Raw genomic sequence first — 13,557 nt, 5'->3', positions numbered from 1 at the left:
GAGACAGAGAGAGAGAGAGAGACAGAGACAGAGACAGAGAGAGAGGCTGAGGGGCGGCGGAGGCAGAAAGGTTAAATTGAACTGGCGCTGGCCGTCGGGAGGTCGTCCGCTGTGACGCTCATTTCCTCCGGAAACTCTGGAGACTCACCACAAAAAAAAAGCCAGATTTAATCAATCAGGCCCAGACGCTGGTTATGAAACCCATCAGATCGTGTGATGAGGTAATAACAGGAGGAGGTTTCTCGGGGTCTCATGCAGAGTGGAGCTACACATGAAGGTTAACCAGCCGACTCTACTGACACATACAGTATGTCTCGTGGTCACTCACAGGGAGTCAGCTCACAACTGCTGCTAATGACAATAATCTGTCTGTTTTTGGGGATTAATCAATAGTTTAAATTGAACTTTAACGTATCGTAATAAAGTAAATGTTGATGTTTACTACTATGTCACTTTGTTTGTATTGATATTGCTTTTACTGTTTCTGTTTTACCATGTTAAGTGTGTTTGAGTGCCTTTAAAGCACTATACAATCTAAATGTATCATTATTCTTATTATAAAACTTAAGAGTGGCAGTGAAAATACTAAATAAATAGAATTATGGAACAAATACTCAGAAATGAAACAGATTATGACAAAGCCCGTCTGTAGAGTACCACTTCTCAAACGTAAGGATCATTTGTTATTATTGTGTTAAATTTTACAGACTAAACGATTAATCAATTAATCAAAAGACATCAAAAGACAGATTCATCAATAATGAAAAGTTTCAGCCGTTCGCAGGTTGAATGTTGTAAACAGGTAAATGATTGAAGTCATGGATCACTTTGCTCTTGTTGAGATTTGAGGCTTTACGTCCTTTAAACTCACCTCCACTCATCTGGACTGTGACGGCCACAGTAATCCGGTCAGAGTGACCTTTGTGGTGTCATCGGAGGGTTTTGTGTGGTGGGGGGGTGGATGGAGGGTGCCCAGATGGCTCAGCTCATCTGTATTCTGCACCGCTAAGAGGATCTCTGAGGAAGTGTGGCAAGACAGAAAACCGTGGTCTCAGGTCACCCGGATCCTCACGGGACGCTCAGGACCTCCAAACGCCTCCAAACGGATATACATATATAAATACATACTCCACTATTCTGCTGTAATCCTGTAAAGCTCCCCGCTGCGGGACTAATAAAGGATTATCTCATCTTATCTTAAATGTATATCATAACTGCAATGTCTGATTCACTTCACTGAGATCACACGTCGACCTAGAGTTAAAATAATTACCCGGATAACCGATCAACAGGAAATCTGATCATTTAGAGAGTGAACTAATCATCGACTGCTTTTCCTTGTTGGACGCGATGCTAACGAGTAAACCAAAAAAAACACTCGACTTGGGCCGATTTTTGGGTTTGGTACACCTGCTCCCTGAAAACACGACATTGTGAAACACAAATCTGTCCTTAAGTCAGCAGGAGGAGCGCTAGTAGCGTTAGCAGCACCGCTAAACGCTAATAACAGAGGTTGCATTGAGTTACATTATGATGCGTTCAAGCTCAGTTCGGTACAAACGAGTATTGGGGCGAAGGTAAGTTATAACGTTATCGTGATGTGTTCACATGTCATCTGTAAAATGTAGTTTTGAGGATAAACTTGAATAAATCCAGTAGTTTGAAGGAGATGTTTTCACGTTAATATAAAATAGATATTAGAGATGAATTCTCTTAACAGCTTAAAATACATCATTAAACTACTAATTACAAAACATTGTATACTTGATGGTGATGGTTTACTGACTTCAAAGTGGTTGAAATGACTTCTGGAGCTACATATACCACAAGGGAAACAATCTGTATTGGACAATATGGATCATCAATAATCCACAATTGGAACCAATGGTAAAAACATAACGTTTTAAAGTTATGTTTGCTTCCTTTTTCTCTTGTGCGCTGATCCGTTTAACTCAAAACTGTGTTACGATTCGAGCTGTGAGTTCTTGCTACCTGTGGTTGGTTATTACATAATCTATGTATTATGTGCAACTCCCACATTTTATAGTAACCACTGCAATGTACTAAAATGCAGGTATATGTATTGCGTATTTCGTCTGAAATGCACATGAACAACCTGTAGAGTACGTATAATGTGTACACTGAACACACTCTATTTAAGGTCATGAATTGATCGTTATAATAATCATCATCTTGGACCGGAGGACCTGAAAGGACTCGTTAGCTCGTAACACCTGGAGGACTCGTTAAGGTCTCATTATGAAGCGAACCGTGACGTTTAAAATAAAGCCGACGACGTGTGAACGCGACACGGAGCCCTTCGACCGTCACCGTCCGTCCTCTCAACCTCTGGAACACTAAAGAGTGAGTCAGCCGAGCGTCCCGGGACAGATGGGAACGCTGTGCTCTCCTAACCACCAGCTGGAGGGGGGGGGGGGCACGGTGACAGGTGGTAAGTTTAATATCTTAATAACAATAATAACAGCATAACTACTACTTAATGTAACTGTATTGATATAGACAGCTTATGGTTTCGGCATTTCAGCCGTCGGCATCTTGTTTTGTTTCCCAACCATTGAACAGGAAGTGACCATATATGGACTGAGGAGGAGTGACGTAGAGACGCCGTATACGTCTCTGGTAGAGACCTGTCAATCACCGTGTAGCCCCGCCCTAACGCATCCCCTGCTTTATGGTGTGTGTGACTCTAAATGGACCATAAGTTACTAAATGAACATCATGGTACAACAACAGACGCCCCATAGAAAGATGCTGCACCAGAGTCATCTTGTAGTATAACAGATGTAAATAATAAATGTTTATCTGCTGCGTCTCAATTAGGAAGAAGGCGGGAACTGTATGATGAAGAGAGAGCTGTGCTTTTTTAGAAAAGTATAAAAATATAAAGGCACAGCAGCTGACCACGGCAGACTCAAACGTACTTTACACCTCTGTATGTTTGAGCTGGAGGAATTATATTATTAGTTGTAACTTAGGCTTTAATTCAAGTACATCTGTCATGATTTTAATAAACTAAAATCACGTTGCATTGAAATCAGCGGCCTCATTCACACACAGGGTGTTATTATCAATCAGGTAAATAAGTAGTAAGTATCGTGGAATCAATCGTTCTCATTCATCACAACTGCTGAAGGATTCGTGTCCTTTTTCCATTTGCAGTTATCATGACTAAGGCTGCGTGTTGATGGCTGTAATCAATGGAAATGCAGAGCCCGATGATGACGCACGCCGCTCACTTTACCTGCATCACGGAGTACTTCAGTGGAAATATAGCTTTTGTTGTTCAGAATGAAGTCGGAATGTCTTTTTCTGCAGCTCAGCCGTTTAATCACGTGCTCTCGTGATGTCGTGCTGGAGGCGTGTTCGTCCTTGATGTTTGAGTTAATGGATAAAAAGGTTGCACCTGCTTTGGTCTATTCCTAAAAAATGTGTCACAGCTGTAGTGGAGTTCATTTGGTCTGAACTGAGGGTAGAATATACAATACATTATTAACGGCATGCTGGGTTCAGCTCGTTCTCCGTCGCTCGCTACAACATTTACTGTTACGTCATCAAATGGCATGCTGGGTAAAGCTTGAAACACACGAAGCCTTGACTTCACTCTTCAGACCCGGAGGTCGACGTCTGGTGCACGAGAGCCTTTAACCACAGGTGTGTTGTACGAGTAGCGATCAGGTAGCCAGTACCACGTGTTGGTGTTCCTGTGTAGCGTAACGAGCCGATGAATGATACGATAACATGATATCTGATGTGTGCAGAGACTCGTGTACTCGCCATTACCTCATCCAGGATCTCAGTCTGGATCTGAGACGTCAACCACCACATCACCGGAGGACTACGCTTAAAGCCATTGATGCCTGCGTTTTATCTTTTATATGTTTATTTAATGTCTTGTCTTAATGTTTTTATACATTTTTTACCTTGTTGCTGCTGAACTGACTGATGAGTCGCCAACTTCATTTCGTTGTATCTTTTTACGATGACAACAAACATCCTTATCCTCACATCTTGGACGATGAGGATTGACACACTAGATTCTTGCTTACAAATACACATCATTGATGCTTTGTTAGGGACAATAGCTTCAATGTAGCACAAGGCTGTTATACATTGTCATTATCGTCGGTTAACAGTGTTTATGCAGCGTTGATTAAATTCTCCTTTTTGGCATTGCCCGCCTCGACAGGCTCTCTTGAGGAGGAGGAGAGAAAAGCTGGTGTAAATGAGCATGAGCGACCGTGCTTTAAGCAGGAGGGATGAACGATGGAAAATCATCCGCATCCTTTTGATATTTTACACATTTCCATTTCCAGAGAGGTTTGAATGCGCGGCACAACAGAGAACCGGTGGGACGCAGGATCGATGATGGTGGTAAAGAAGTGGCCGAGGCAACCTGTCGATTGGGAAAACTGTTTTCACCTGAAGCCTCGCGCAAAGGCCGGCTGACACAGAGCAAAAGGGTGAAATGAAATAGTGTATGAGAGAGAGAGAGAGAGAGAGAGAGAGAGAGAGAGAGAGAGAGAGAGAGAGAGAGAGAGAGAGAGAGAGAAAGGGCGGCGGTGGGGGAGAAAATAGAGCTTTGGGTGGTGGTTACCTGGAAGAAGTGCCAGAGCTGGTCGGCCAGGGTGCTGATCAGAGAGAGGATGTGACGAATGAGGAAGGACTTCGACATGCTGCTGTCCCCCAGTGTGATCAGATACTCCATCAGCTTCTCTGCAGACCGGAGCTGAAGGTTTGGAGAAAAAAAACAAGATTTTACTCAGAGAGAGATTCTTTAAAACTCTCTATTCACTAACGTTTAAAACTTTAAAGCAACATCAACAAGAAGTGACCATATCTGGACTGAGGAGGAGTGATGTAGAGACGCCGTATACGTCTCTGGTAGAGACCTGTCAATCAGCGTGTAGCCCCGCCCTGAAGCATCCCCTGCTTTATGGTCTGTGTGACTCTAAATGGACCATAATGTACTAAATGAACATCATGCTGTATTGAAGAAGACTTGAAACTAGAGATTGAGACCATAAACTCATGTTTACAATGTTTACTGAGGTAATAAATCAAGAGAGAAGTAGAGTCATTTTCTCATAGACTTCTGTACAACCAGAGGAGTCGCCCCCTTGTGGTCAGTAGAGAGAATGCAGCTTTAACACATGAAGCTTTGATAGAACTTTAAAGAACCGGAGGTTGTCGCCTCAAAAAGACCAAAACCAACAACATGTTCGTCTGTCTCTCAGTACTGTGTCATTTCCTGTCTGTCTCTCAGCTACGAGCTCATTGAATTCTACTGACGTGAATCATTAAAAAACACGAATCAGTAATCTCCTAAAACAGCTGGTTACTGTTTTCATTAATAAAACACACAGGACATAGTGTGTTCTGTTGGGGACTATTTTCTGCGGTGGATTAATCCACATTTGGTGCTCTAGTGAGTATTTGTGTTTGGGATCGAGTCTAAATAAACTCCTAAAACAGCTGCTCAACACTTGTTAGTAGATACTGATGGTTTGGTCTTTTTAGGGGATTTATATATTATTACACGACGTGTTCCATCCTAAAAACACATGCAGCTAACAGCTAGCTGCTGCTACAGGTTTTAATTTCTCCTGACCCTGGAGGGACTGTGCTTAGTATGCATGCTCACATTCAGCAACAGCCTCATTTATATTCACTCAGCTTTTCATATTTTTCAACACATCCACTCTGTTGTCGTGCCAGCAGGCAGCTCCTCCGCCTCAGCAGCAGCTGGGGATCAATTGTTTGGCTCAGGGGCACCGTGACCATTGTTGTCCTTTCACTGTGGGTTTTTGGGGGGGAATTCAACTCGTAGCCTTGCACAATTTTGGAAGTGCAGAGCTGAAATAGTTTGATGCTTACAGCTGATCAGATAGGCGTGTTTGGTTGTTCTTCAAAACGAGAGCAGCTTAAAGAGGAACGAAAAGAGAGAGAGAAATTCAATTTGCTTCGTCGTTGCCTCTGCTGCTGATTACCTCTCGAGCGCTGAATGGTGCGAGGACATCGTGTTGAAATGGTCGGGATGACTCTCCCATCCAACAGATTAACTCAGAATTTTGAAACAATTGAAGGGAGGAGATTGTTTTTCTAACCAGATTGCCCTCAGGCCTTCCTTCCTTCTCTCACCTCTTTAGCCTCCTGGTGCACAAACACACCGAGCTGCTTGTTTACTTTGAGAACAGAACTTGAAGAGCTGCTGTGTTTGAAGTATTTGGATTTTGTGATTGTGATTCACCACAGATGTCAAGCTACACTTATTCTCCTTTGTCCTTTTTATTGTAATCAGTATTGACGTCATACTCAAGAAACGGGACTAAAACTAGTCTCATGGCGTAACCGCGAGAATGCAGCTTTAACACATGAAGCATTGGCTTCACTTTTCAGAACCGGAGGTTGCTGCCTGGAAAAAAAATACAACTGCACCAGCCTCTGTGGATCGAAAGTCTCTGGAAACTCTGGAAGCACTGAGCGTCTTCTTCCAAAGCACTACAGTAAAATAACCATTTTTCATATTTACAGGCAAATGTTGTAGCCATAACAGTGAAAGGTAGCATTGTCTGAAGATGAATGGAGATATAAAAGGGGTAGTCGAGCGTTCTGTTAGGGGTTGAAACACATGAGGTGAGCTGGATGCAATAAACCGGAAGGTAATAAAAGTTCGTCTGGTGGACAAAAGGTTGACACGGTTAGATGATGCCGGTTTGAGGCTGCGTGAGGCCGGCCAGACACCAAACCGCTCTCCTCTCTGAAAGGTTATTACTACGGAATATGCCTGCAGTCAAACCCAATTGGGTGAGTGACATTTGAATGACTCCACTTGGGATTCAAGATTCTGCAATTTCATGGTCTGGGCTCTTCATCTTGTCCAATCTGCTTCCTCGTAGACGGCAATAACGGCTCAAGGTGTGTCTGAGAAACCTGAGCCAGAAAAGGAAAAAGAAGAGCTGTGAAGGCCGGAGCCTTCCTGCTGGGGAAAGTGCAGCCGCTCGCAGCATCACATCCTCGAGACACACTTAAGACTGTGAGCACTTAGCCGACTCTTATTCCATCGTTTTCAGTGTTTGACTACATAGCTGGGGAGGGAAAATGATGGCGAGTTCCCTGCAGCACCACGATGCCTAGAAGAGAAAACTCTCCGTCTGTTACCACAATATCAACCTTCTAGTTCACCGTCGCCATCTTGGATTACGGCCGTCTTTGTCTTGTTGTTTTTGCAACCAGTGAACAGGAAGTGACCATATTTGGACTGAGGAGGAGCTGTCATTTTATTGAAGAAAAAAAAAAGAAAATAATTATTCGTTGCAGTTTTAAAATGCTCCTCCATGAATCTATAAAAGTGTGTACAGAAAACATACTGGGCCCATTTTAACCTCATCACACAATCACAGATCAATTCTAACTTTTACCTACAATCTCTCGGCTGCAGCGGCGGAATACATTAAGCTGAGTCATCACATATTTCTTTACACAAACAAACCAATAGGCCTGCCCTCTGTAAAATAAAACATCATGAATCTTTAATAATGTTCATGGGACATTGGGAGGTATTACAACTTGTTTTTGTACTCCAACTACTGCAGAGTAAAGCGTAGTAAAGCTCCCTAATAACGCTAATAATCCCAGAATCTCATCTCCGTCTATTCATGTCAGCTTTATTTGAATGTTTAATGTGTGCGTCTGCACGAACGTTCAGGGGGATCACTTAGAATCTCTCTCTCTGGTTTAGTGAGATTTATCTTGTTTTAATTTCTTTTCTTTTTATTTGATATATTTCATGTCAGATATTTTTCACCTGCTGTACCGGGAAAATGAAAGTTTTGATACTTGCTGCTTTGTGCCGTCACCACTGAGAACATGTTAATTATTCATGCTGCGGAGGAAGACTAACACTTTTTAATAGCCACCTTTCAAGTCAGGAGCTGACTGCAATGTTTGATATGAAAGGAGACATTAGGAGGTGTGTGTTTCTCATATTACATCAAATACACACAGAAAGTTAGCATGACAAAAGAACTTATGTAGTTACAATGTTAAGTGTGTTAAACATAGACTGTATATAAGAAGTGGACGTAGTTATGGTGACTTCAGTCGTTGGTTTGTGGACGTTTTGAAGCCTCGAGTTCAGCATGTTGGCCGTCGCCATCTTGTTTTTTTGCAACCAGTGAACAGGAAGTGACCATATCTGGACTGAGAAGTGACGTAGAGACGCCCTATACGTCTCTGGTAGAGACCTGTCAATCACTGTGTAGCCCCGCCCTAAAGCATCCCCTGCTTTATGGTCTGTGTGACTCTAAATGGACCATAATGTACTAAATGAACATCATGCTGTATTGAAGAAGACTTGAAACTAGAGATTGAGACCATAAACTCATGTTTACAATGTTTACTGAGGTAATAAATCAAGAGAGAAGTAGAGTAATTTTCTCATAGACTTCTATACAACCAGAGGAGTCGCCCCCTGATGGACACTAGAGAGAATGCAGCTTTAACACATGAAGATTTGACTTCATTTTTCAGAACTGAGATATATATACATATCATATATCTATCAATATATCTATTTAAATATATCATGTTAATATTAATAATATAATTATTAAATTAGGTATTTTTTCCGTCCAACTGAAAGTGAAGAAATTGGATATAACGCCACATAATGAAACAGACATGTAGGTCAAATTTTAGAATAATAAATGTTGATCTTAACACCAGTGTGATGAGGTTGAAAATACACATTTGAAAAATACACATTTGAAAAATAAACATTTGACGGATCAAAGTCTAATAAACTTTGATCCTGCTGAGCGTCCAAGAGACCAGGACCAGACAACAATGAGGAGAAAGAGGTGAACTGGTGCTTGTTTATATATCTGATATATTCCAGATTATTAAGGAAACACACTGCATGCTTTACTCACCTCGCTGAGCTGATCTCTGTGCAGCAGCAGCAGCTCCGTCAGCTCCCTCAGCGACTCCTCCACCCGCCTCCTGAACTCCACCGACGGCAGCCTCTGGGAGCAGAAGAGGTCCATCGCTCGGGCCGCCACCCGGCAGGCCTGCAGGACCGGTTCTCCGGGTCCCAGCGGAGGAGGAGGGGGGCCCCGGCACGCCACAACCACCGAGTCCAGGAGCTGGCACACGGAGTCCGCCAACACGGACCCGGCATCGCCCTCCTCGGGGCTGAACCACAGGGACTCCAGGCCTCGGTCGCTCTCTTCTACTCGGTGGAGGGCGCACAGAGACTGGAGGAACTGTACGTGAGGAACCGCGGGTTCTCCACGAGGACATCCTGGAACCGGAGGCTGAGGGATGGGGGTGGCAGGTTGGGGGTCCTGGATCTCCAGTAGTTCAGGGGTCTCTGAGCCGCAGCCTGGTTGGAGGTCGGCGCTGTACGCCTCACTTCCTGGACCGAAAAGATCCTGAGAAGCGTCGTCCATTACGTCGTCGTGATCTGGAAGATTTAAACAGAAAACTTAAGTCTTGTTTTCAAATGTGAGGATTTGCTTTTTCCCAATTTATGAAATAGTAAGTTGATTATCTTTACGTCTCATCATGTGAAGATGAAAGCTTGGCTGTTTTCTTTCCCAGTAATAATTGTTAGTAGAATAGTGATTACACACTGACCGGGTCACAGAGAAGACAAGCAGCTACAAACCCGACAACTCAACCTTCATGAGCTTTATGTATCATCATCATAATCATGACGAGTCCGTCCTTCACATATCCTCCTCAGACTGAAGGCCTCAGCAGAGAAAAGCTCTTCATATCTTTATCAATGTTTTTAACAAAAGCTCACCTCTCTGTTCCTGTCTGTTGAATCAGCTTCTCTGCAACAATTCATTATTACTACACTTTTACCTTTCAACAGTGTTGGATCAAGTATTCAGATCCTTCATTTGAAGTAGTAATACCACAAAATAATCCACAAAAAGTAAACCTCTGAGATGTAGTACAGTAACAAGTACAACATGTACCTCTGAGATGTAGAACAGTAACAAGTACAATATGTACCTCTGAGATGTAGAACAGTAACAAGTACAATATGTACCTCTGAGATGTAGTACAGTAAAAAGTACAATATTTAGTGTAGTGGAGGAGTAGGAAGTAGCAGATCATGTAAATACTCAAGCAAAGTACACAAGTACCTAAAGTAAAAGTACGTAGTTACATTCCTCCACTGCTGCACCTTTAACTAAATTAATTTATTGTAAATAGAGAAGTATAACTGTCATCAGGAGCAGAAGTGTTCCTGCTTGTAGGATCATTCTACTTAAATAACTTATATTTAGTAACAATGGAGGAAGAAGTACCTGCTGCCTCCCTGCTGCTCCTCCTGTTTAACGTTGCTCTGGTGAACAGTAGTTCCTGTCGCAGCCTCAGCACCTCCTGCCGAAGCCTTCGGGCCGTTTCCTCCCGGCTTTCATCGCGGCGCCTCCACGTGAGGGCCAGATCCTCGGCGTACTCGGCGCCACTCATTCCCGAGGGCTTGTTCTTTATTATAGCCACGGCCACGGCCGCTTTGTCTTTGATGAAACGCCACTCCGCCCGACTCGCTGCTGGAACAGAGGGAAGGATGGGGGCCACAGTTTTTTAGGGAAAACCTAACAAAACATAGAAACCACAGAGGCAAGAGAATCTGGAAATTCTGCCACTTTATAGTTCAAAGAGAAGATATATGATTCACAAGAGTTAAGATGTGTGAGCCTCTGCTGACGGCGCGCAAGCTCGGAGCATGAACGGAGGCGTTTATACGAACAAACAAAATAAAATGTAAAGAATCAAAAAGACAATATGCACATAAACTTTGAATAACGTCACTTACATCACTGGTTATCGTAGATAGTCGCAGATCCTAGCTACTCTGGCGAGCTATCTCGAGTTAGCTTGCTCGCTAATTCCACCATGCTTTAATGCTACACTGGTTACAGGTTACCCTGGCTAACCAGCAGCCAACCGTCCTTAAGCCCTCAAGATAATGTTTTGTTATTTAATTTAATGTTTTAAAAACAGACACTTACCAGTGAACTGAAAAAAATACTCAATTAGTCCAAAAACAAAAAAAATAATCTGCTAGCAGTTTTTATTTATTAAAATTCCAGCTTCTCAGCGTATGATTTGTTGCTTTCATTTGTTTAATATGAGAGTAAAATGTATTTGGGTTTTTGACTGTTGGTCAGACAAAAGAAGCAATTCAAAGACGTCACTTTGGGCTTTTTGTGCTATTTTAATAGATCAAACAATGAATCGACTTGTCATGAAATAATTACTAGATAACTTGTAAATTAATTTAGTTAGTTGCAGCCCTATAAATGTGTGTATACTTGTCTGGAAGCCTGTCTACGTTTACTAAACACAATGTAGTGCTGATGGAATGTACATTTCCTCAAGAGCTGTACTTAAGTGGGCATTTCCATGTAAATGTTCATCCACGAATAAATAAACACACAAAATCACTTTAGAATGTGTCATTGAGGTCTATATTTTGTGATTACTTACTAGATTTTTCAGGAAATTACATATTTACCTTTAACCACAAAGTAGGATATTGCAATCATAACAGAATGATTTGTTTGAGGTCTTCGTGTTCATCCCACAATATGTTCTCCAGAGTTTACTTTACTTTTAGGATGATCAATCATATTATTTTGTCATGTCCCGCTCTTCTTTAAGATTACATTCTCCTCGTTTCCACTTATTATTTCCTTTTGTAAGATGTAAGTGTCTCACAAAACTGTTTGTATTGTATGATTGAGGAAGCTAGCTTAGTTGTTCGTTTAGGTTTACGCTATAGCTATTACAGCTGTTGGCTAGCTTTTTACTGTGCGTCTATTATCGGACAGCAAATCAAATGGAACTTATTACGTTAACATTTAATTTGTTCATCTTGTTTTATTACTTTCATCCAATTCCCAGATCAGTCTGGTGCCCAATGTATAATTGTTGTTACACTACAGCAGTAAATTAAGCTGAACTATGGCAAACTATAGCTAAGTTAGCTAACTAGCTAGCTAGCTAAAGTTACTGTGGTGCTAGCTTAGCTCACGAAACGCAACGTCAGTTTAACGTTACGTGACATTTCCGGTTTGAGCTACGAACGTCAACTGTCAAACTAATTAAATAACCTTTTTTAAATAATTAATAATTACCTTTTATATGACACTCGTTACTTTCCATCGCCTCAACGTCACAATAAACGTTTACAATCGTAACGTTAGCGATGCTACTACCATAGCTTTACACTGGACAGGTGTTACACCCAAATCTGTGACCCGTAGAATTCTGTGACCAAAAAAAAGAAAGATGGTGGATCAAACGTTACAGAAGGATCTCTTCATGTGGGTCTCTTCTCACAGCCAGAGGTGGAATATAAGTACTTTAGTACAATTATGGGGTATTTGTACTTGATTATTTCCGTTTTATGCTACTTTTATACTTCTAATCTACTACATTTAAGAGTGACATAATGTAGTTTTTACTCCACTACATTTATTTGACAAGTAGTCGCTTCAGATTTTACATACAAACCGTGCTCTTCTTAACAGGTCTTTTTAGGCTGTATTGAAACCTTTAGAGTGTAATATAAATATATATATATATATATATATATATATATATATATATATATATATTTATTTAAATGCAAGTCAACTTTAGTTAAGTATTTTCCAATTTCAAGTTTGATTTTTCATAATATAAATGGAGCAACTTGTCTCGTACTCTCATTTCTAAAACATTTTTAAACTTTTTAACATTTTAAAATTAAGGTGATTTTAAGTACAGGTTGGCGTATTTTCACTTTTACTTCTTTCAAAGGAGCACTCGACCAATTTTTTAAAATTTAAAACATGAAGATATGTTCATTAATCACGAGCATGGATTGAGTTGCATTATGAGAAGTGTAGTTGTATCTTGACCAATAAGATCTAAATAAGTTAGGATATCTCGGACTGTGCTGCTTCAAATTTAATATTTCAGGATTATATATATTATATATATATATATATATATATATATATATATATAATATATATATATATATACAATTCTGTAGTTTCACTTCAGTAAGATTTTGAATGAAGCACTCTTTTACTACTTTTAATGGTGTATTTTCACCCAGATTTTGGGGGATTTTACTCACTTTATTCACGTTAATAATGTGATATTAATAATTGAACCTCCCTCATGTTATCTGCACACCTGCAGTATAAACAGTGCATCTACCACACCACATGTAATATATACAGTATATACTGTATATATATTCTCAAATGATATTTGCACAGATAAAACTTTAAAGTCAATAACTCCACAAACTACCATGTTGGATGAAGACGGACAGAGGTCTGTCTGTCTGCAGGAATACCCTTTTTTATTGAGTAGATTTCAAATGTCCCCCCCCGAACCAGCTCTTCTTCTTCATGTGGAGGAGCAGCGGGTCGATACCGAGGTCCTTCTGGATCGCCGCTCACAGAGAGACGAGGCTGTGACACTCTCCCGAGGAGTCTCATTTACAGCCGAGGGTGA

General features: G+C 41.1%; 1 protein-coding gene across 3 annotated transcripts in view; it reads right to left on the bottom strand.

The window, feature by feature from the left end:
* mei4 (meiosis-specific, MEI4 homolog (S. cerevisiae)) overlaps positions 1–12,279 on the bottom strand; it is a 30,117-nt gene extending 17,838 nt beyond the window's left edge. For 2 of the 3 annotated variants that reach the window (XM_031865894.1, XM_031865895.1), the window contains exons 1-4: positions 12,180–12,279; positions 10,344–10,589; positions 8,952–9,484; positions 4,616–4,747 (exon numbers count right to left, since the gene is read on the bottom strand). In XM_031865894.1, the coding sequence (XP_031721754.1) occupies positions 4,616–4,747; positions 8,952–9,484; positions 10,344–10,589; positions 12,180–12,207 (939 nt within the window). In that variant the 5' untranslated portion in view covers positions 12,208–12,279. Of the gene's footprint in view, positions 1–970; positions 1,018–4,615; positions 4,748–8,951; positions 9,485–10,343; positions 10,590–12,179 lie in introns of those variants that run through there. The other variant, XM_031865896.1, reaches the window with a different exon arrangement.
* Positions 12,280–13,557: the final 1,278 nt, after the last annotated feature.

The sequence above is a fragment of the Anarrhichthys ocellatus genome, unplaced genomic scaffold, assembly GCF_004355925.1.
Source record: "Anarrhichthys ocellatus isolate YVR2014 unplaced genomic scaffold, GSC_Weel_1.0 scaffold34, whole genome shotgun sequence".
NCBI lineage: Eukaryota > Metazoa > Chordata > Actinopteri > Perciformes > Anarhichadidae > Anarrhichthys > Anarrhichthys ocellatus.
The sequence above is the reverse complement of the archived record's forward strand: the minus strand, read 5'-3'. Positions and strand labels throughout refer to the sequence as shown.